Here is a 22,140-nt window from a genome sequence, read left to right as displayed (position 1 = left end):
CGCTGTAACACCTTGGGTCCGTCATTACATTGATCACATGTGTCTGTGCTGCCACAACTAACAGCTTAAGCAATAAATGAATCTGGAGAACATTTTTTCAGTTTGTTGTGTGCCCATTATTTCCATTAAATTTGACTGAAAATATCTCATAATTTCCCATAATGCACATCTTTTTTGACTAATCACGTTAGTCCATGAGATATCTCTTGAGTATTCGTGCTAGTTCTCAGTTGCTTCGTATCTAGCTAATGCTTGGGCAGCTGCCATGACTTAACTGTGGCCTTTTTACCAAAAAATGCAATATTTAACCAAGTGGTTTTCATTTGTAAACCTAACCAGCGACTAAAAGCAAGTGGGTGGAAAGAAAAATAATATGCAGTAAAAAAGCAAAGAATTCTGCAAAACACCTTGGTCCTAACGTGCCACAAACAATGGCCTTTTGGGAGGTAAACCAGCAACTTACCATCCTTCCGACCTCCAAACACGGACTTCTTAGATCTCTAAGGCAAGACCATATTCTCCAGGGAGCAAATATCGCCACAGCTGGTGGTGAATCAAATAACTGACGCAACAAAGCATCATTATTGCACCTGGGGGTAAGAATGGCTTGTATATGCATTCTTAGGATATTTCTAGTCCTCTTCTTGGTTTGGTTCTGTCATAGAAATATCATGAATGTTGTTTTTAGTGGCTGGTGGAGACCAAACCTGAGCTACAAAATGTTCTAGTTTTATGAGATGTTCACTGAACTGATATTTCTGATTTCATATTTTATAGAACATTTATATATTTTCTCGATTCTTTGAGGGTATTTTAATTTTTTTCTCAAGCTTGATATTGCTTGCTTGGTTTATCTTTACCTCACTCTGCAGGAATGCATTGTTTCTACTTACTGCTGCTCTAATGAGGCTGCATTCCTCTACCTGAATGCGCTATCACTACTCTCATACATGCTGTTAAGCTCTCAGTGGGGTCTGAGTGCAGTAAAAGCCATCCTGACTAAAGCCCATAAAGGCCTGCAGCTTGCACAACTGAACAAAAACAGAAAACAATGCAAACGGTTTAAATTTACCACCTCCACATGTCACTGAGTCGGTACGGTTCTTTAATACAGCAAAGCAGTCAGTTCTTGTGCTGTTTGAAACACAAGAGACAAATAACCCAGGTTAATTTCTCGAAATAAGTTACTTCAGATTTCATTCTTTAAACAGAATAAAAACTATTATGATGCCATTAGCCTTTTTTCCAGTTGATCAGAGCCTATATGAGTATTTTGTACACAACTTTACCTCTTCAGACAGAACTGATTTATGAACATGATCATTGGTCCAGAGTTTGAGTTAAGTGGAATCTGAGCTGCATGGAAAGCAGTAACATCCCCCCTCTGTTGGACTTACTAATATTTACCAGTAACTATTCCTAAGATGAGGACTTCAAAAAAGACTATATCCCAACTTGGAAAACCAAGAAAAGAAAAACCCATACAGACACACCCACTGGCTTGTTTTCAGTACTTGTTGTTTGTGATGTTTGTGGTGGAGAATGCATTACCACGAACACGCTTTCATGAACGCACCCTGAGTTCTAACTCCTTCCCAAACAAATCTCAAACTAGGGCCTGATGCGAGGCACCTGTGGCTTCTCTCTCTGGTGTTTATGGTATGTAGCTGAAATACATAATTTAACATACCCAAAACAACCTTATACACATTCATGTTTATTTCACTGCCTTTTGTTTTAGCTTTGATCTTTATGTTAGTCAAACAAATTGTACTATATGTGGAATCCCAGAGTGGTTGAGATCTGTGAACCTGTGTGTTGACACCCATTTTTGTTTGGATTGTGCTGGATCCTGGTTAATGCCTTCAAAGATTCACCTGTTTTATTTTTATTTTATTATTAAACCTACTCTTTGTTTTTGTTTGGAGTTAGTTTTATCTCTATCTGTCAGGAAGTTAGCCCTCGTCGCTGAGGCCTCCCACACTTACAGTATGCGGGTAAAGCTACTGGGCCCAGAGTGTAGACTGCACCATCTTGTATAGGAGCTCAGGTGAGTAGTTGGTAGCACTCCTCAGTGCCCTCTGTTTGTTTTAATATATAATTTCTAAGTGTGCGAGTGTGTATCAGTTTGTTGGAAGACATAATTACACACTAAGCAATGTATAGTACAATGTTATTTTTTTCTGCTTAATCTAAAAAAACAAAAACAAAAAAAACTTACTGTACCTTTAAAAACAAACAAACAGTGCATTACTTTCTATGAGTAATGACCCGGGCACTGTATATTGGATAATCCATGGTGATGAGTATAGATGTACCATGCTTGCTTTGATTATTAGAGAGTGATGTTATGTCGCAGTGGTCCTGCGCCACATGCTCCTGCGACATCTCTGAAAAAATATTAAGAAACATTGTCATATTCATTCTCCCAGTCTGCAAAACACAGACTGAATAAAATTCCCATCACAATTCCAACAAGGGTAAAAAGCTGGTCTGCTTCTTCATGACTACGATGGACTAACTTAACTGTTTAACTGTTTGTAAAACACTCTGTTCCTCTCTTTAAAGTTTGGGTTCACTACCCTAATGTTCTAATCTCATGCCAATGTCCCTGACCACCATGCAAAACTGAAAAGGAATGTCAGCCAAGGGAACCCCACAGTGTCCGAAGCTGAGAGTTCAGGATCTATCTCTTCTATGCCCCTTGGCGCTTTGCCACCCAGCTGAATGAAAAACTACAGTCTCTGCAGTTTATCCTGACTAAAAAGGTTTCATTATGAGCTGGGTGTCAGCAGATCTCTGCTGGCATGGAAACTTGTCTTTATTTACCACCACAGGCAGAAAACAAAGTGATCATGTTCTTGAGTAAAAACACCTCAAGGGCTTAAAAATGGGCCTAATATCAGGTTTATGTGTGATACCTTCACACAAACCCTTCAGAGAACTGAGGCGGTATCATCCAGAAGCAGATGTTCACTCCGTCATCTTCAGCCTTAGATCTTTTTTTCTTTTTTTCGGATCATCTTTCCCCTTGTCAGTTTGTTTCCACGGTTTAATCATCTGAAGAATCTGAAACCCAATGCCTCCACAGATATTCACAGCTGTACAATGAGTTGCTGTGGGTGTGGGGATTTACAAGTTATTTCTGCAGCTTGTGCAAGGATTCATGTGGGTCAATGCGATGTAAATTTTGTGCATAGGAAATGTAGCTATTCACGAGAGTCCAGTAGTCGAGTCACATCAGTAGACTAATTCTGGAACAATCAATTCCGGGTTCTCTCAGGGAACTCATTGCTGCTCCCAGTCCAACAAGACATGCTTGTTAGATTCATCGTTGATCCAAATTTGCTGTAGGTGTGAATGATTCTGTCTCTCTGTTAGTCTTGTGATAGACTGGCGACTTGTCCACGTTTGTGGGTGGATGGCTACAACATCCAGAAATCTATGCACCCAAACCTCCCAGCACATTTTTTTTAGTCGGCGCTGATTGTTTTGTTTGTAAAATTTTCGACTCCAACTGGAAAATAAAAGAAAAATTGAACCCACTGAAGTCAAAAAGGCCTCACATGTTGAATTTACAACCTGAAAAATATGACATCTCACTTATATGAAATCCAGTGCTTCCCGATTGCTGTTCTCGAATTTCTTATGATTGAATTCCCGTGTTAAACTCATCTGTCAAGGAGAGCCTGGGGTTGATAGGTTTTTTTGGTGTCAGGTGAGGAGATCTCAGATTCGCTGCCTAGCCCTGAGTGGGAGGTGATGAGAGCAGCCCTGGCACTGGATAGCAGAGAGGTAGGAACACATTCTGGGTTGCAGGTTAACACTCCCTGAGCTGGCACGACCCCTGCAACTATTGGGTCAACACATCTCTCCAGTTCTCTCAGAAAGCGGAGAGTTGGCAGTCGGATTTAATCCTGCTTCTGTGAAAATAAGCAGATTTTTTTTTTTTTTTAAATCTCACAGCCCAAAAAATCTGCAGGATTTGTAGTACTTTTTGAAAAAATAACTAATTGTTTTGGCAGAGCGAGCTGTATTATATTATTTATGTTAGAAATGACTATTTTGCTCATCTGCTTTTGAAATGTTAAACATTTACCCTGCTTTCAGTCAATCATGTTCAATTAAGAGACGTCGATAAGGGTATACAGCTCTGCTTGTATCTTGGTTGCCTGCTGCTAGTTCGCTTTGACAAATATGCCGTCTAGAAAAGCCGAGTAACATTAGACAAGACATGAGAGGTACACACATTACAGGAGATTTTCAGGAGAAATTGCAGGTTTTATTGTGGAAATTCAGAATGGGTAGACACACTGTTGCCATTAAATGTGGACGTTCAAATGTTCAAACTTGTTCCTTTTGGGAACAACACAACAAAAATGACTTCTGTCCTTTTCCCTTAAATATTTCTGTAAAAGTACTTTCATAATGAAAATCTTAAGAGTAAGCCAGCAAGCCATGAGTTTACCTTTGCAAATCATGCTGTGAGAACTGCTTCTGATACTGAATCCAGGTGTGACATCTGAAAGATATTTTACCTCTAGAGTGTAAATCTAAATGGACCAATGGCAGGTCGATACCTGGCAGAACCAGATAACCTTCAGAAATACAAAACAGCACAGCTCAGATTTGTTTGCTTTGAGCTGAAAGTGAACCAACACAGAGAGAGGGCTGTGTCTCTGCTGATGGATGGAAGTGTTTGTTCTCCAGCGAGGAAGGTGGAGGCGATAAAACACAGCTTCCTGTGTCTGTGAGCGGCTTTGTACAATATTATCTATAAGATATTCAGCTGTACACTTCCAGCGTGGTATGCTGATGGTAAATTTTAATTTAATAATGTAAATATCAGTCTGATTTTAAAAAATGCACAAGAAGTAATATCACCAATTTGCATGTGCAATCTAGTCCATATTAATCATAAAATAGATTTCGGTTTTTATTGAAATTTATATTTTTGCAGGACTTATTGTGTCTGAAAAACAATCAAATAGGAGATATACAGTAGGAATGGACAACCTCTCCTGAGGTGATCCACCTTTAAAAAGCTGCAATACAAGCTTCCAAAATATGTTTAAAAGAAAAAATGTGAGCTGCTTTGCTTCTTTTGTGGTCTCCCTGTGTAGACGACAAAGATGATGTTCTCAGACTTGAAATACACTCCATGGCCTGTTCATTAGACACACCTTTTGATAGTACTAGTCCGGAGCCCCTTGTTCCTTCAGAACTGCCTTAATTCTTTGTGGCACAGATTCAGCAAGGTGCTGGAAATGTTCCTCAGAGATTTTGGTCTATTTTGATATGATAGCATAGCACTTTGATGCACATCCATGATGTTAATCTCCCATTCCATCACATACCAAAGGCGCTCTATTAGGTTGAAACCACACCCCCGGTGGTCTGAACTGTTGATACAAGGCAGGGTGCATCCATGCTTTCATGTTGTTTACACCAAATTCTGACTCTACCATCTGAATGTTGCTGCAGAAATCGAAATGTCATCAACCCACTGAGTTTTTCTCCAGTCTTCTATTAGCCAGTTTTGGTGAGCTTCTAACTCTAGCCTTAGATTCCTGTTCTTACCTGACATGTGTGGAACCTTGTCTGGTCTTGTGCCGCTGTAGCCTGGACCTGGTCTGGTCTTCTGCTGCTGTAGCCTGGACCTGGTCTGGTCTTCTGCTGCTGTAGCCTGGACCTGGTCTGGTCCTGTCTTCTGCTGCTGTAGCATGCAACATGTGTGTTCAGAGATGTTCTTCTGCATCTTCTTCATTGTTATGAGTGTTCGCGCTACTGTTCCCTTACTATTGGCTTGACGCAGTCTGGCCATTCTCCTCTGCCATCGAGACCCACCCAGAAGTCGGCATATCAGTCTTAAAGCACTTCTTAAAATGTTGGATAATTGAAATAGCAAAGAGAGATGTGATAAATGTGACAATCAACTGTCACATGAATGCTATTCTCATAATGTTTGTTGGAGAAAGTCTATTTTACTGTGGAGAACAAATGTCTGACTCACAGCTGGATGTCCCCACTTGTGTAAATCATCCACATGAGCTTCATTTAGTTCTACAGAAACCACAAAAGTTCAGCCCTGGCATCCTGCTGTGAAACGAAACACTTCGGGCCTCATGCAAGTCTTTTTTTCTCTTTCTCCAGCAATGAAATGGGAAAGATTAGAAATCTACCAACATGCTGCTCCACCGCAGGGAGAATTAATCTACAGCTCTTACCACAGAACATCACTCCAGAGTCCAACACTCACATGCTTGTAGAGAGAATTCTGACTGAAACTGATGGGGAAACACTCGAACACTTCACCACAGTTTATTAATGGCTCCACTTCTTCCAGTAAGCTCTTGTGTTGAATCCGTTCCACAGCAACAGTTGGACTAAAACATTCTGTGGATGTAAACTATACGCTCAGAGTTCTAATAAACATAATATATAAAAGATGAATGTAACCACTCTAATGCCACAGATTGTTTGAAGTCTGTTATGAACTTTTGAGATTTTACCTTCATCTGTTTAGCGTCTAGAGACTGAATGTAATGAATGAAGCCTGTTTCCCTCCTACAGTAACAACTTTATTGGCTACAATGGACCAATGAGGTTGGTTTCAGTAAACCTTGAAACTACCCAATGAGACCTTAAACTATACTGGATGTAAAAGACGCACCCCACAACTCCCTGTGTTGGCACGAGTGTCAGTTTAAAAAACTGAGTCATCACCTTAACTTGAAGCACAAACAAAATCCAAATAGATGAATCGTTAAAATAAGAAAATAAAAAATTGAGATGTAATCTTGCTTTTTTTTTTCTCATAGCCTACAAAACCAGGGCTTCCTGTACTGAATTAGACTCTTTGAAAAACAGAATTAAAACTAATTAAAGCACATTAATCATAGAGCTGTTATAAAGTGGAAAACTATAGGCTCAAAAAATTTGTACTGGGCATTTTAAAATGGCACAGTGTACAGAGAAAGACTCTTTGAGGCAGCTTCAGGTGGCAGTTATAAGTGCAGTTTTTAGCACTTGGAGGATTTAGTATTTGGAGCCAGTTTACTGAGAGCATTAATCAAGGTTAATGAAGCACTGTCTTCTCATGCATTTCTTCTGGAGACCAGAGGATGTACACACCGTTTCTCAAAGAAAAAAAAAACTGGCCTTTTTTCTTCTTTAAATTTTTTTCAAGGCTTTGGGTTTCAAGTCTCAGTAGATGTAAGTTGGCAAAAAACTGATCTGTTTTTTGGGGGAGTTGTTTTGTTTTACAGTGTGCGAGTGTCAAGGTTGTTCAGGTCAGTCACTTCTCTGCTCAGTTTTATGAGCTTGAGCATGAAAGGGGGCCGCCACACCATGAATTCCCTTCCCAGAATGCCCTTTTGTTTGACGTGCCACTGAGTAAGATCTGCTTGAGCTGGTAACTGTAGCAACAGCGGTGTGTTGTAAATGTGTGAGGGTTTTGAAGAAGTGGGCGAAGACCAAAACGTAGAGTTTGTTTGTCTGAGTCTGAAGGGCACACGGCTACGAGTTCAGCCGGAGTGGACATCACAGTCCAGACGAAGGTTACAATGCCATCATTATTTCCACAATTGGAACAGTTTTTTTCCATTCAAGGGAAAAATGATTCTTTCTGTATTTTCTCTAATCATGTCTTTCGCACTGTTAATTACACAATCTTGTGGCACTGTTTCTTCTGTAGCATTAAACCAATATTTAAATGAGTGCAGTAGATGCAATGATTTAAAATTAAAATAAAGTATTGACAGTATATGTTAAGGTTCATGAAACCTCTGTATCCTGTCAGCAATGAACAGTAGTTTGAGAAAACCTTTTTCTGAATAAAGGGCTTTTTAATTAAAAAGGCGGAGTTGAAAGTACACTTGGAACAATCGGCTGTATAGCTGTCTGCAACTGAGGGTCTCATGCACCCACATTCTTTCTTGCCATCCACATTCATCTCATCGCTCGTAGTGATTCTCCTTTAAGGATCATGGATACATGTTGAAATGAAAGAGAGTAGGCACATGTAGTTTACACACAAACTTTGTGGCACAAAAGTTTTTTTTCTTTTTAATCCTGTGTGGCTGCTTTTACAATCAGAATTATGATCTGAATTCACTGCTGTGCCAAACACATTTTGCTTTTCCAAGTTCATAAATCCTCTATAGGCTCCTCATGTATTCAATTCTATTTGTTATTTTAGGTATTACATTATTTGTGGTATAAAGTATGAAAATGTCTAAGAAAGGTCAGGCAGGGAGGGGTGGGGGGGATAGGAGATGATATTAAAAGCATAGAGTACGAACAGAAATGCACAATATTTTGGCAACTGCCGCACCTACAAGAAAAACAAACATACAGCACCTAGAATACAAAAATTTGAAAATGCACAGGCACATAAGTTCTTGTCGTGTGTGTGTGTGTGTGTGTGTGTGTGTGTGTGTGTGTGTGTGTTCGTGTGTGTGTGCGCCCCCCCAGGAGCCAGAGGCAGAAGAGATGTCTCCAGGAGAACCAGGCCATCCAGGGCCCCTAAGAGTACTGGAGACAGACACAGACACACACACACACACACACACACACACACACACACACACACACACACCAGGTATTTTGTAGAGGGCACAGCAGTCATGGCAGTTACGCATTTCAACTTTTTTTCTCAAAATAAATTTTTGACTTTAATCTCAAAATTTCAACTTTATTCTTGAAATGACAAGCAAAATATTTTCTTTTTCTTAAAGTGGCCCTAATACTCTGTACCTGTGAGACCAGGGAGCTGCAACTTAGAGGATCATAACAGTCATGGTTAACAGATTGACAGCTTTCAGTGTAGACTTAAATTAACAGACAATAAACCACCCGTGGTATTTAAAAGGTGGATGTTCCCCATTCCTCAGCAGACTTTACCATGACCCCTCCACAGGTCCTGTGACTGTGAAGAACAGATCCACTCCAGGGCGGGAATCCACATCAGTTCCAAGATGAATCGTCTGAAGCCAAAACACTTTTTCTTTTTTCCCTACATTGTAAAGAAGTTTATTTCTCCAGTGAAGTTGGACATTTTAAAACTCGAGTTTATTGAAATTGACTCTTTTTTTTGGAGTTGGCCTCAAGTGGCAGCTCATGAAATTGCAACACTGCAAGTTACCTTTTTGTAATACCAGAGAATATCACCTTTTGGGCACGTCATCCAGCCTTATCACCTTTCTGCAGAATAGTTTCCTGCTTTAGTGCTGGTGGACAAAAGTCACTAGAACATTCAAGTATAGTATGTAAACCAAACAAAACTCCTTGCATCCATAGAAGCTGTATTTGTCTCCAATATCAGTACTTTTGTGTACACTTTTTATTATATTCCATGTTTTCTTCTGTGATAAAGTGCTGTTAGGGCATTTGGAGGGGGATTGAAATGTTGGGGAGGAGTTGAGGATGTTTCAGTAGTGAATATTTTGGGGGGGCTGATGGTGGGGTGTTGAGGGTATCATCTTTCATACCCCCTCGGGGGAGACCACATGACCCAGAATAACAGGGAAAGGCAGCGAAGAAAGAGACGAAAGAGAGAGATGTTGGGCCCTGCTGCTCTGAGCTCTTCAATGAAAACCACATGTAGGACAGAGGGAGGGGGGTGAGGTGTGTGTGTGTGTGGGAGGGGGGGGGGGGAGTGTAATGACTAAAAACCCAGCCTCTGAGAAAGAGAGAGAGAGATAGAGGAGGGAGTCCCTCTGAGCCTTGCTGACATTCCCAACCAGCACTGCAGGGGAGAGCACTGTGGTGAGATTTACAACAATAAGACAGTGTGTGTGTGTGAAGAGTCTTTAACAGTGTATCACACACGCTCTCTCTCTCACTCATTCTGAGCTCTGGGCTTTGATACGGCTGCAGGACAGACAGCTGCCTTCACTGTTGATTTGGAACAAGAGGAGAAAGCTAATCTCAGCGGCCGGTGTGGTCTGTTTTATTTCTACCACAGGGAGAAAAGAAGATTTCCAAGCAGCAGAAGAAGCAAAGAAGCGAAAGCATGTCCAAGGCTCTGGTGAGGAGAAACTCCAGCAAACAGGGTTTACAAAACCTGATGAGGTATGTGGTCGATCTGTTTTTCCGTTCGTGTTGCTGGTTCCTGTTTGTTTCGCAGAGAAAGAATCGGGTTAATATTTAAACACCACACAAACACACTCACATTTCACTCACTCAGTTCTTCATTCTTTTTCTGCTTCAGTCAATAAACAGGACATGTGAGGTTTTCCCGTAAAGCTCTGGAGCATGACTGAAGGGTTTCATATCAGCACATCAAGATAAAGAGTGTGTGTGTTTGTACTGTAAACATAATGGGAACAGTGGGATTACTGGGAGTGTTTTGGGTCATGCAGGGTTTTGGGGGGATTTAGGGATTTTGAATCGCCTTACCTCCTTTCAGTGTACCTAAAAAAGAACAAAGGAATCATATTAAAATCTACTTTGTACTCTATTATTTTCTATTAAAAACACACTTAAAAGGAAATGTAAGACTGTAAAGTGTGGAGGTTTGAGGCGAGCCCCACGCCCAGGGCTTCTCTGTTTCACCAAGAAGGGAAGTGGTGTCAGTGACCAGTGTCAGAGTTGAAAGGTCACCTGAGTCAGTCTTTTGTTTTCTGGGCTCGTACGGGTGGCAGCACGTCCTGTCTATTGGGAAAGATTTTGTTTTTCATCCTGTGTGAGGTTCCAGTGCGACTGTGGTTTTTAACAGAGATGATAACGCACGCTCACATGCTGAGGTACTCACGCGGTAGAGGGAGGATGTTTTATCTTTTTTTATCCCTCATAGACATAAATTATTGGCTGACTTGGCTTTCAGTTTTGCCACATCTGTACAGATGAGTTTTAAAACAGACGGTTTGAATTAAATAGGAGGTAACATCCTTCAGAGCAGTTGGTGCACCACGGAAGCTGCGAGGGAAACCAAAGTAAAGACAAAACTTTACATCATCCAAAACGGTCTCTGCAGCGACTCAGGATAAAGTCAGTCATGACCCATATTAACGAGTGTTAGCTCAGTCCATAGAGGTATCCTCTCAAGCAAATTTGAGATCCAGCTCTTTCATGCCATGTTTTATATTCACATTTAGGTGGATTTGTTTTAATCTTGGTCATTTCAGCGTAACCTGTAAGCATGTGTGACTCTTAACTTTGAGAATGTGTCACTCTGGGATAACAGTATTGCTCAACTAATGAATTCCCAGTGGAGATTATGCATTTTGCATCTGTTTGGGTCCACTGTGATCTGGATTGGGTTTACAATCCTTGCATGTATTGATGACTGTCCTCAGGTCTCTAGTGTTTGAGCTCCATCTGTGAACGCTGGAGTTTGAGTAGGTGTTTCTGTGTTGTAAAAGTCCCAGTTGTGTTTGTTGAAGTCGTGTAAGGAAATGCATCATATGCTTGACAAATGTCTGAACTCATCTCTCTATTTGGAGACTTTCCATTGACTCAAAGTTTCTCCACAGAGAACTGATGCATGTATTTGTCATAGACTGTCCTGACATTGCTGAGTATTCACTTACGAGCGTTCGTGGTGCCTCGGCGACTCTAGAGGTGTCGTAATCAGGGGGCTCAGAGTAAACCTCTGAGTCACAGTGAGAACGGTATTCAGGCTTTGTTTATGCACAGATAACAGCTGGAGGAGGCAGTGTGTCACTCTGATTCAGTCCACTTAGCAGATGTCCTCAGTCTGGGGAGCTGACGGAAGCAATGACGTAATACCAGAAAGACTGCACTGCTCAAAATTGAAGGTGCAGTGATTCACTTGGCATTTTTGTGTCTTTTGTTATCAAACAGGTCAGTTTCATCCAGACTGTTTAGACATTTCTTGAGTTTTTACACCAGTGTCTTCTTCCAGATACAAATGTGTTCTCCTGTTATTTGATCTATAATCATTTCAGAGATTCCCACATATGTTTTAGGAATTTATTAACATTCGAGTGACTTAAAGTGAGTCAATTTATTCATGGAAAACATTAACTGATTAGCTTAGATCAACTTAACATTCGTTGGCAACAATCTGAATCAATCTTTTGTTTTGTAGATAGGTAACACTCACAGACTGTATATAAAAGAGTCATTTTTAACTTGAGCATCATGGTCACATTAAAAATGGGATGGATGTGATGAGCAAAGTGTGCGACTGAGAAAATGAACGCATTCCACACTGATTGGCTGGTCATTGGCCAGTGAGCTTACTCGTGATAATATATTTTTGACTGATCATAAATTTCATAACAAATTTATTATCAAATAACTTAAATTGGAAGTATTTATTGACGACAGTACAACCAGAAGAGTCGCCCCCTCTGATCATTAAAGATAAATCAAAGTTCTTCCCTTTTAAAATCTGATAGCAACATCTTTTGTACAGTCTGTGTGTGCACCTTCAGTCAGCACAGGGGTGGAGCGCTTGTTTATGCAAACATTTTACTTTTGTGCCCTCTTAAAATTCTCTTAAACAGAAGAATCTAAAAACATGAAACTTCTGGGACAGTTTATTCAAAAATCTGGCATGCACAATTTGGAAACTGATGTTACATTGCCAAGAATGAAGCAACCAGACCTCCCTCCATCCATTTTCTTAACCTTCTGTCCAACTCAGGATTACTTGGGCATGAGCTATCTCATAACAATGAATAGTCTTTATAGTGTTTTCCATGTTTGTTATATAAAGATAAGCTTAAAACGTTTAAGTTTAAAACAAACAAAAAAAAAGTCTTTGTATGCATAGAAACAAAACTGAAACTCAATCAAAAGCATGCCAGGACTACAGGCAGTGACATCACCCAGACCAATCAGAAATGCAAGCTCTGCAGAGACTTCTCCATAATGTCCCTTTTCAGTGGCACTAACACTAGATGTGTGTGATCAGAAGAACTCAAAGAAAAGGTTTAATCTTAAAAATACCTGTGTAATAAGCACATAACATAGCTTAAAGGAACAACCGATTGGCGTGAGGGGAAAACATTTTCGATGCCACGCGAGCAAACCTCTGAAATATTTTAGCTTTTCTCCTCCACCTGAGCAGGATTGGTGTATCTGACAAGCTGACACTGTTTACTAGATACAAATATTATTTCACGATAGATCTCAACAGGGACACAAACACAGAATATGTCATCAGTGTGAGCTCAAATCATTGGATCGGGTCGAGGCAGGCAGTTGATCTGTTTTTAATCAGCTCTGCGTGGGAGACAAACACTGCCCTCCTCCTGCCAGCTTGGTGGGGCCTGGCTCAGCCCGCAGCAGTGATGTCACCCAGGAGGCATACCTGCCTCAAAACAGCCTGAGTGCTGCGACCTCTGACCTTCGAATCCCCCACACTTGGGTGGGTTTCCTGAGTGTTTATGGTGCAGGGAGATAGAGCGAAGAATGTTTGGAGGGAGTTGGAGTGGCGTAAGTTGCTGAGTGATGGGGGCCCTGAACTCTCCCTCCCTCTGCAGGTTGTCCTCATTAAAGGGGTGGAGGGAAAGTAAACACAGCGGGGCTTCCTGTTTCCAGGGGTCGTATCTCTGAGAACAGATGACAGGTTTTCATCGCTCTCACTTCAGTAAACATCGAATGATAGCCTAAAAACCCAGGAACCAAAAACGTTCCTGCTATCTGCCCTCATGTGAGGGCAACATCTGTTTTTTCAGCTTATAAACTGCACCCATTATTGTAAATTTAAATTTGTTAGGAGCCATTTGTAGCATCACCTAGGTTTTAGTTCCCTTGGACGTTCAATATATCAATGCGGTCTTTTGACGAGAACTATACCTGAAAGTAGCAGAGAGTTGTCTGTGTTAATCCAGTCACAGCCTTAAAACACCCCAAAACTTCCTTTTACATCTAAATTTAGTTGGAAAAGTAAAAAAGGTGGAAAGTACTGTTTTTAGATTATTACAGACTTGAAGTTTACATACTGAGCAATTTTCTGTTGGTCTAAAAGTTGAGTTATCAGAGTATGTGTGTCAAGGGTGTAAGTTAGAAGGGAACAGAAAGACATGTTCAAGGTTCAAGGTTCAAGGTTCTTTATTTGTCACATGCATAGTTATACAAGTATAACACACAGTGAAATGTAGCCTGACACGCTCCTCGACATGTGCAAAAAAATAAAAAAATAAAAAGATCTGGTAAGATCTGGTTAAAATAATAAAATATATATTTTGTTTACAGCATAAAAAAATGTATCCTGATCAGGGGAAAGAATAATTCAAAGAAAACTAAGCACAATAAAGGTCGATTCCGCAGTTCGCAAGCTCCGCTTCCGCTAAACACAGTGAAGCAGCAACAGTCAGCCATCCTAATGTACCAGGGGTGTCTTTATGCATTTTTACAACGGGACTTACCCCGCGAGGGTAATTAGGGAAAGCAGGGGGCGGAGTCTCTCCAGAAGAAGATCCAATAAATACAATAAGAACATGCAACACTAAAATACACTCAACATTAAAACATAACAAAGCATTCAACACTAGATAAGAAATCCTTCTTCCCCGGATGATGTGTATTATTTATATTATTGTAGGGTCTTAACCTTACAGTATAAAGCACCTTGAAGTAACTGTTGTTGTGATTTGGTGCTACATGCCAGTGGATGGTGAACTTTTACACGTGGAGCCATGGGCTTCATTTTTATTTTACTGTTAGCAGTAAAATAAGTTCACGGTCACACATGTATGCAGTAAAAACATCTCATGTGTTAAATTCCATGGAAAATGTTAGAAAAGTTCCATTTAAGGTAGACACAGAGAATAACCTTTTAATTTCTCAGGATAAATCTTGTAATTTTGAGACATGAATCACTCAAGTAATTTGAACTTTGTTAAAAGTCCACCCTGACATTTTCACATGGAAAAAGCTTTCCCAGCTTCTCTGTTCTCAGGCCACTCACCTCTCCGCCTGTTGCTTTTTTGTTTTCTGCCTCTTTAATGTAAAATAAAGGTTTGGATGCAATCAGATACACAGTTTGTGTTTGTTTGTTTGGGGATAGATGGTCTTGCTGGGTTCCGGATTTGTTTGGATTCTCATGGAGCGATCACACAAGATTCTGTTTTCCACTTTTGCTGCGTCCCTGTGTTCTTTTAATTTTCCATTGATCCACATTTATAGAATAGTTTATAGAACATTTATAGAATGACAAACTTTTGCTTGAAGTTACTTTTTTGGGTTACATTTTACTGGCAGGAGCTTTCTCACTCGCCCTCTCCTTTAAAGCCTGTGTGCAAGCAAACCTGCAGGATTCCCAGACTTCGGGGATAAGTGGTCTGTTTGTGCTCTGCATGGGGGGGTTGGACACCCAGAGATCCAGCCATAACATGGTGATTACTGTCTCTGGCGATGTTGCTGGAGTTCTAATCGAGACTATTTGTGTCTGACTGCGGGATGATTTGTTCCACTTTTTTACTGCAATGCAGAAATATATCTTCTCTTATCTCTTTGCTTTACTTTCAGTTGGCATTTATTCTGTCATCACTAACTAAGAAACTAATTAAAATGCCTGAAACAAAGAAGAGAGAAAGCACTTACCTTACAAAACACTGTGCAGAATCTCAGTTATTCAGAAGTGCTTTTGAAGCTGCCGGTCTGTCTGTAGATTTCTTCAAATTTAAAATAATCATTTGTTTTGAACTAAAGAAACACCTGCAGGTCCAGGTGTCTTTGACTGAACCTTTTCTGAATGAAAAGATACCAGAATAGAGCTGAGGACATTTGAATCACTTGAATCAGGACATGGCGGCTCTGTTTCTAGTTCGAAAGAGATCTGGCAGCTCTAGCCTGTTTAATATTCTCCTCCAGGGACAGTGAGTGTCATAGGTTTATTGATTCAAGAGCCCCAGGCTGGAACAGAAATATTTAGGCACATTTTCCTTGTCAAAAATGTTTGAGCCGTTGTCATGGTGAGGAACAAGAGGCACATGTGCTTCAGATGCTGCAATCCTCCATTTAAATGCACAAAGAAGCATAAAGTTTATTTCCTTGGTTTCCTCTCTTTCCCTGGACACAGTTCTAGAAATAAATTCAGTACAACCCGTTTTATGGGTACCAGGTAATGATGCAAGGTTTTGGAAGGGAATTAATACAAATAACACACTACAGAGTCTACTGGCATGCTATTGCCCCTGTAGTTACTATAGCAGTGATCTAAGCAAAACATCAAGGTAACATTCTGATGTTGAACAGGGGCAATGATTACTGTGTTTGCATGCTATAAATTTAGTGCAGCTGTGGCTTATGGTTTGCGGGATTTAGGTCCTGATTTAAGCACCGATTTAATGGTAAAATTAAGAATTTAATGATGTTGCTGGATGGAAAAAATAAGAGGATCACCAGAGATCACCAGTTTATCCAAAGTTGAATGTATACTGGTAACTGTTGTTCATCTCTGAGAGCCCTTTAATGTATATAATTCAGTTCCTAGTCGCTGAAGACTTATTAAGACATTTGCCAATATGTTGGAGTTCTCACCTGCTGATGCCACTGCAGGAAAAAGTTTGGATCATCACATCAATTTTATTGTTTGGAGAAAATAAAAAATAAATTCTTGTTGGAGTTCTTGCACTCCAACAAGGCAGATGGCCGGCTGTAATATTGTTGAGGCTTTAATTAAACACTTGTTTCGTTAAAGTCACAATATTGTTTCAAATTGTCCATCAAGCAGGAACTCACTGTGTGAAAGTTGATGGGTGCAGCTGAAACTGGATTACTGTTGTGCCCCAAGGCTCTGTGCTGGGACCACTATCAGTTTCAGTGTTGGGGTCGTTAATCAAAAAGTGTTACGCATTAATCAGTACTTAAAGTAATGCAGTACACCAAAGAAAGTACTTTGTTACCTTATTTTCTTGTTTCTCTTTAAAATGACCTGAAATGTCACCTAATTACCAGTTAACAATAAACACCTGTGGGTACGGTTCCACTCACAACTTTCCCTAATGAGTATACAGAATATCTTTCTTTGAAGGCACAAAGCAAAGTTAAAAATCAACACAAAGCAATTCCTGCAGTAATCACATTACAGGTACAATCCGTAGCATAAACAGAGTGTTCCAGTGTTGATGTTAAATGTGTTGAAAATATTAATTTTAAGCAATCAGTTTTAATAAAACAGAAATGTTTAACATGATGTCAGTGAATTTGGAGTCGACTTAGAGGAAACGTCACGTAGATGCAAACATTAGTTAAGCCAGATGTCACTGTTATGTTTGGTTTTAGTCCACAGTTGCGCAAACTTGGGCTTGTTTTTCACTAGTAGTCCATTTCTCAGACCTCTGAATGAATAGATCATCTGTAAAATCATCTGTTTTCTTTCCTATGAAACCGTTGATTGCCCTACCAAAGAATTTGTTCTGACACGAGCACATTGACTAAGTGACTGTGACACTGTAGCATTAGCGCCCTGTCTCTTCCATAGAAACAAAGGGAAAACAACACTGATATGTATTTATTGTAAAGATAAATTCTAAACTCTTTTATCACCACTTTTCTAATATATTTGATACTTATGTTTGAAATAACGATTTGCTTGATTGATACAATTTCATGCATGTCATAATTTTTGTGTGACATGTGTGTCTATTAGTGTCATCTTGTCTGTATGCATGCACAGAGTATGTAATGCTGATGTCCTGGAGTTTGCTAACCTCGTTAGGACTTCCCTGATGAAACAAATATTTGAAGGTCAGGTTAAGCTGCAGAATCTGTGCTGAGAGGTTTTCTGTGTGACATGCAATCATTATTTCGGACAACACTCAGTTTTTTTAAATTTTTTTATAAATGTACCGAAACATTTTTAAGAACAGGTATGAGGTTGAGCTATAAATGCAGACTTGGCAATAATTTCAGGGGTTAAATCATAATACAGTGGAACCCCGACTTACGAAATTAATTCGTTCCCGAGGGTCTTTCGTAAGTCGAAGCACCCGTCGCGCCTTTTGAGTGAACGATAGGCTATCGGCTAATTGCTAACTGCAACAACAATACGTCATTCAAGGGGAACAGCGAAGCGCAAGTACGAAAGCCAAGGGGGTTGTCACATGATTCGGAAGGCATTGTGGGCATTGTCGGCTCAGCCAATCAGAGCCAGCGGATTTCTTTACACGGGCATTTTGCCGTAACACGGGCAGAAATATTGCCGTTAAGTACCTTCGTAACTTGAATTTTTCGTTAAATGGGGCATTCGTAAGTCGGGCTTCCACTGTATTTAAATATCTGGGGCCTCAAATATAAATAACCCGTGTTTGGACAGATGGGGGATATTTCTTCATAAATTCTGTGAACTTTGACCCTGTGGTTCTGTGATGCTTGGCTGCTTCTTCGCTGCTCGTCTGGTGACTCCCATAACTTTTTTTTTCAAATAGGAAAATGGAAATCTTTTCTGTTGTAATTGATCCGCTGTCCTGACTTGTTTCAACACTGCCATGACCTCATCTTGCAAACGTCTTCCCATCATCCGTGCCTGTCCCACGAGGCCTGGCACTCTTTCAGCCTGAGAGCAAACCATGTTATTATGCCACTGAAGCCAGTCAGCCCTGCGATGACAAAGTGTGTGCTTGCGAAAGAGCAGCGGAGGATTTAATACATTAACCTCACTTCTCCTGAGATGAATCCCTCCTTTGTTCTTGTTCCGGTGAAACATGGTTGGACAATAAAGTTAAAGCCTGGACAAGTGCAGACAGGGAGAGCATGGCAGTGTGCAGTTTAGTGACTCTGTTGGCAGGTGGCAAAGCTTTTATCTGGTTTGTGGCTTTGTGTGTCGTGTTTCTGGTTCTTTCTGCTGGTTGCTACAAATGCTGGTGATTACAAAGCTTAGGGTTTCTTTTTCTCTTATTAGATCCGCTAGCAACCGGCTGTGTCTCCAAAACACAAGAAAGCAGTTTATTCTTAAAGAAGCAGTACAGCATTTTGGGATGCGACGATTTTAAGTTTCTTCCCGTTAGAGTTGCATTGGATTAATTTCATCCAAATGAAAGTGAAGTGTACACAGCTGCAGTTCCTCTAATGGCCACTTGAGGTTTTCTCCAAAAGTGAGTCCGTTTTCAAAGACTACCTGTTAAAATGCCAAACTTTACAGCAGAAATACAAAAAATAAATCTGGCTGTAACTAATGCATTTAGATTTCTTGCAGCTGTAGCCAACAGCTGCCTGCTTGGTCTTGCCTCTGGCTGACCTTGTGACCTTTTTTCTGATGGCTGATTTGCCATCGTTGCTTTTCCTTTTTCATTTTTCTTCCAAAAATATCGATTGACCACATAAGGTGAAAGCTGGGACAACTCCAGCCTCCCCGCTACCCTAGATTGGATAAGCGGTTAAGAAAACTGAAGAATGGATGCACAGATATTTATTATGGAAGGAAAAAGTGGAAATGCCAATATCATTGCACGCCACACACCACAAGAGCGAAGAAATAAATGTTTTAATAAAAACCTTCATGAAGCACATCTGCTGCTCTGTTTACTGTAACCACTTTCCTCACTTGAACCTGCTTTCATATGTTCCCTCTTGTTTATTTGTGTAATCTGTCAATCACACTGACCTCAAGGGCTGGAGGGCGCTCTGTCGGCCGTTATCTGAGGACCGGTTCAGGGAAGCGGCGTGCTCGGTCATGCCTGTGGTGTCAGTTTACAGAAGAGCAACACAAGACTGGAGAAAAACCTGTTTGATTCCTGCTGAGGTAGAACAAGTGCGCTGTGCTTGTTTTAATTGTCTGGAGAAGCAAAACTACCCTGACAGAGTACAGAGCAACTCCAAGCTGTGAGCCAGGTTTAGGACCAGCGCAGACATCTCTGTTCTGCAGCAATGATTAAACATTGCAAATGATTTGATTTTGATGACACAAATCATGAGAAGGAGGAAGTAAAGCTAACTGTAATCCTGGTATTTTAGAAACACTCTGATGGAGATTAATCATTTAGCCCGAATCAGTCTAAGCAGCTGCCAGGCATGACAGAATCCCACAGTGCTGACTGCAGAAAGGAAACGTAATGAGAGGACAGCGTGGTGAGTTTCACTCAAACAGTCTGCTGGGTCAAAGCTCGGCAGTTTTCAACACCCAAACTGCTGACAGCAGCAAATCAAGCAGAGCCAGGTTTTATGTGCCAACTGTGCTCCACTTTAGGGCTCACATAGGATTATTGAATAGTTCTTTGGCATTTGTAGGTCATTTTGGTTTATACTTGCCACAAGATATTACACGCAGGTACTGTACTGATAGTTTTACTCAGAAACATTCCACCTGTTGGAGTTGGAAAGTCATATTATTAAGTCTTGATTATTTTCATGACCCATCCACCCCAACCTCCTTTCCTCCCATGATAATGACTACAGCCACTTTAAAAAAATAAATAAATTCTAAAGTCATTTTGTATGATTCACAGTTCAAAATAATCCTTGCCCATATTGTACTGGGCCTTGGTCCAGCCAGTCAGTTTGTCCTCTATCTAAAATTAGCTGTTTTAGCTCCTCCTCTTTTTAAGGCCACTATCCAATCTGTGATACTTGGCCCTTTATTGCACAGGAAACATAGAATCTTTGAAAAGTACCTAAGATGTGTGTGCTGAATCATATCTCCTGAACCAGCGTGCTGATGAACTCTGCTCTTATCAGCTCTGATATGTCTTCCTCCCTCAGTCAGTTTTTCATCCTTCCTGTAGGCAGGGAGCAGCAAAAGGAAATGAAAGAATGGAAAGGGGTGGAGAGGCCCGAGCATAGATGGATGTGGGTCAGCAGGGTGTTTTGCTGAGGTGGCCCAGAAACTAATAGTCTGTGTGTTGAAATGGAGAAAGTGAGGGGAAGCAGTGTTTGCTTTCAATGTGCAGGTAGGAGTGGTCATTGTGTCAGGACAGTTTATTCGATGTCAGGATGACAGACGTATTAATATACAAAGATGTATACTAATATACATCAATGTGGAGTATAAAACACTTCAAAGCTATTGTCACAGTCTGGCGAGGGCAGACTGTATGAATTGAAAAAGGACCCAAAACGCAGACGCCAAGGAACAGGGAACAGAACTTGAAATGTTAACAAAAGGCGAGCCGTTTAATAAGGCTAGTAGAAGAGGTACAAACAAAGGGCAAGGCAAACTGAAGCAAAATTAACACAAACCTAAACTGGGGAATCTAAACAAGCAATAAGAAAAACCTAGGCAAGAAACTTGGAAGCATGGCATGGGAAACATGGCGTGGACAACAGACGACCTGACAATCACACACTGAAAACAGAGGACTTAAATACACAGGAGGTGATTAGGGGAAGTGGGAACACATGGAGGAACAGCTGAGGGTAATAAAGCAGGACGAGGCAAGGGAAGCAAAACTAGAAACACTCACATGAGACATGGACCTTCAAAGTAAAACAGGAAACACACTGACTGAATTCTAAACATGCAAACTTAACAGCAACTGGGGAGACAGAATATAGGAACCTGAAATATGGTACAAAACCATCACAGTGGACATAACATGGAACACAGGGAAGCCATATGACGAAGCCAAAGAGCAAAACCTAAGATAACCATAACTGAGATCTAGGGAAACACGAAACAGTACCACAAAGGGCTCAAAACATAATCCATAATATAAAAACACGAGATCTCTCCAAAATGAAACAGGAACATGAGAGGCAGACATAACAACATAAGACAACAGACATGAAACACACGAAGGGCAAGGGAGATTTAACATAGTTGGAACATGAGGGGGAAATAATAAGAACTAGAAACACTTAGGCATGATAACAAATAAACTTAGGAAACCTGATAAGCTTAAACATACACTATGAACATCAAAAGAACTGAAACTCAAAACACTGGGTCATAAGACCCAGGACCGTGACAGCTATGAGCTGAGCCATCAGTGTGACCACATGCCACGTCAGAGACACAATCATTCATCTGAAGTGCTTGTACTAAATGCTTTTGGTGTCCACCCACCCTTGAGGAAATGATCTGTGAAAAGGTCAACCAGCCAGTTTCCAACCATGCTTTTTAGAGAGTGGGAAACACATTATTCAAGTGACCTCGTTGAGGGTGAGGAGATCTGCAGATTTTGTTGTTTCTTTGCAGTTTGCACCCATCCCAATGAGCTGTTCCGCATTTAATTTAAGTCCCGAGGCTTGCACCAACATCCTCCTACTTCAATACCTACAGAA

General features: G+C 40.6%; 1 protein-coding gene across 2 annotated transcripts in view; it reads left to right on the top strand.

Moving 5' to 3' along the window:
• The first annotated feature begins 9,658 nt into the window (after nt 1–9,658).
• The window catches only part of lsp1a (lymphocyte specific protein 1 a), a 43,203-nt gene continuing 30,721 nt past the window's right edge, over nt 9,659–22,140 (top strand). Inside the window, exons 1-2 of one of the 2 annotated variants that reach the window (XM_012923246.3) lie at nt 9,659–9,768; nt 9,968–10,074. In XM_012923246.3, coding sequence (XP_012778700.2) covers nt 10,016–10,074 — 59 coding nt within the window. In that variant the 5' untranslated portion in view covers nt 9,659–9,768; nt 9,968–10,015. Of the gene's footprint in view, nt 10,075–22,140 lie in introns of both variants that reach the window. The other variant, XM_076886934.1, reaches the window with a different exon arrangement.

Source organism: Maylandia zebra, linkage group LG7 (assembly GCF_041146795.1).
Source record: "Maylandia zebra isolate NMK-2024a linkage group LG7, Mzebra_GT3a, whole genome shotgun sequence".
Taxonomy (NCBI): Eukaryota; Metazoa; Chordata; class Actinopteri; order Cichliformes; family Cichlidae; genus Maylandia; species Maylandia zebra.
The sequence above is the reverse complement of the archived record's forward strand: the minus strand, read 5'-3'. Positions and strand labels throughout refer to the sequence as shown.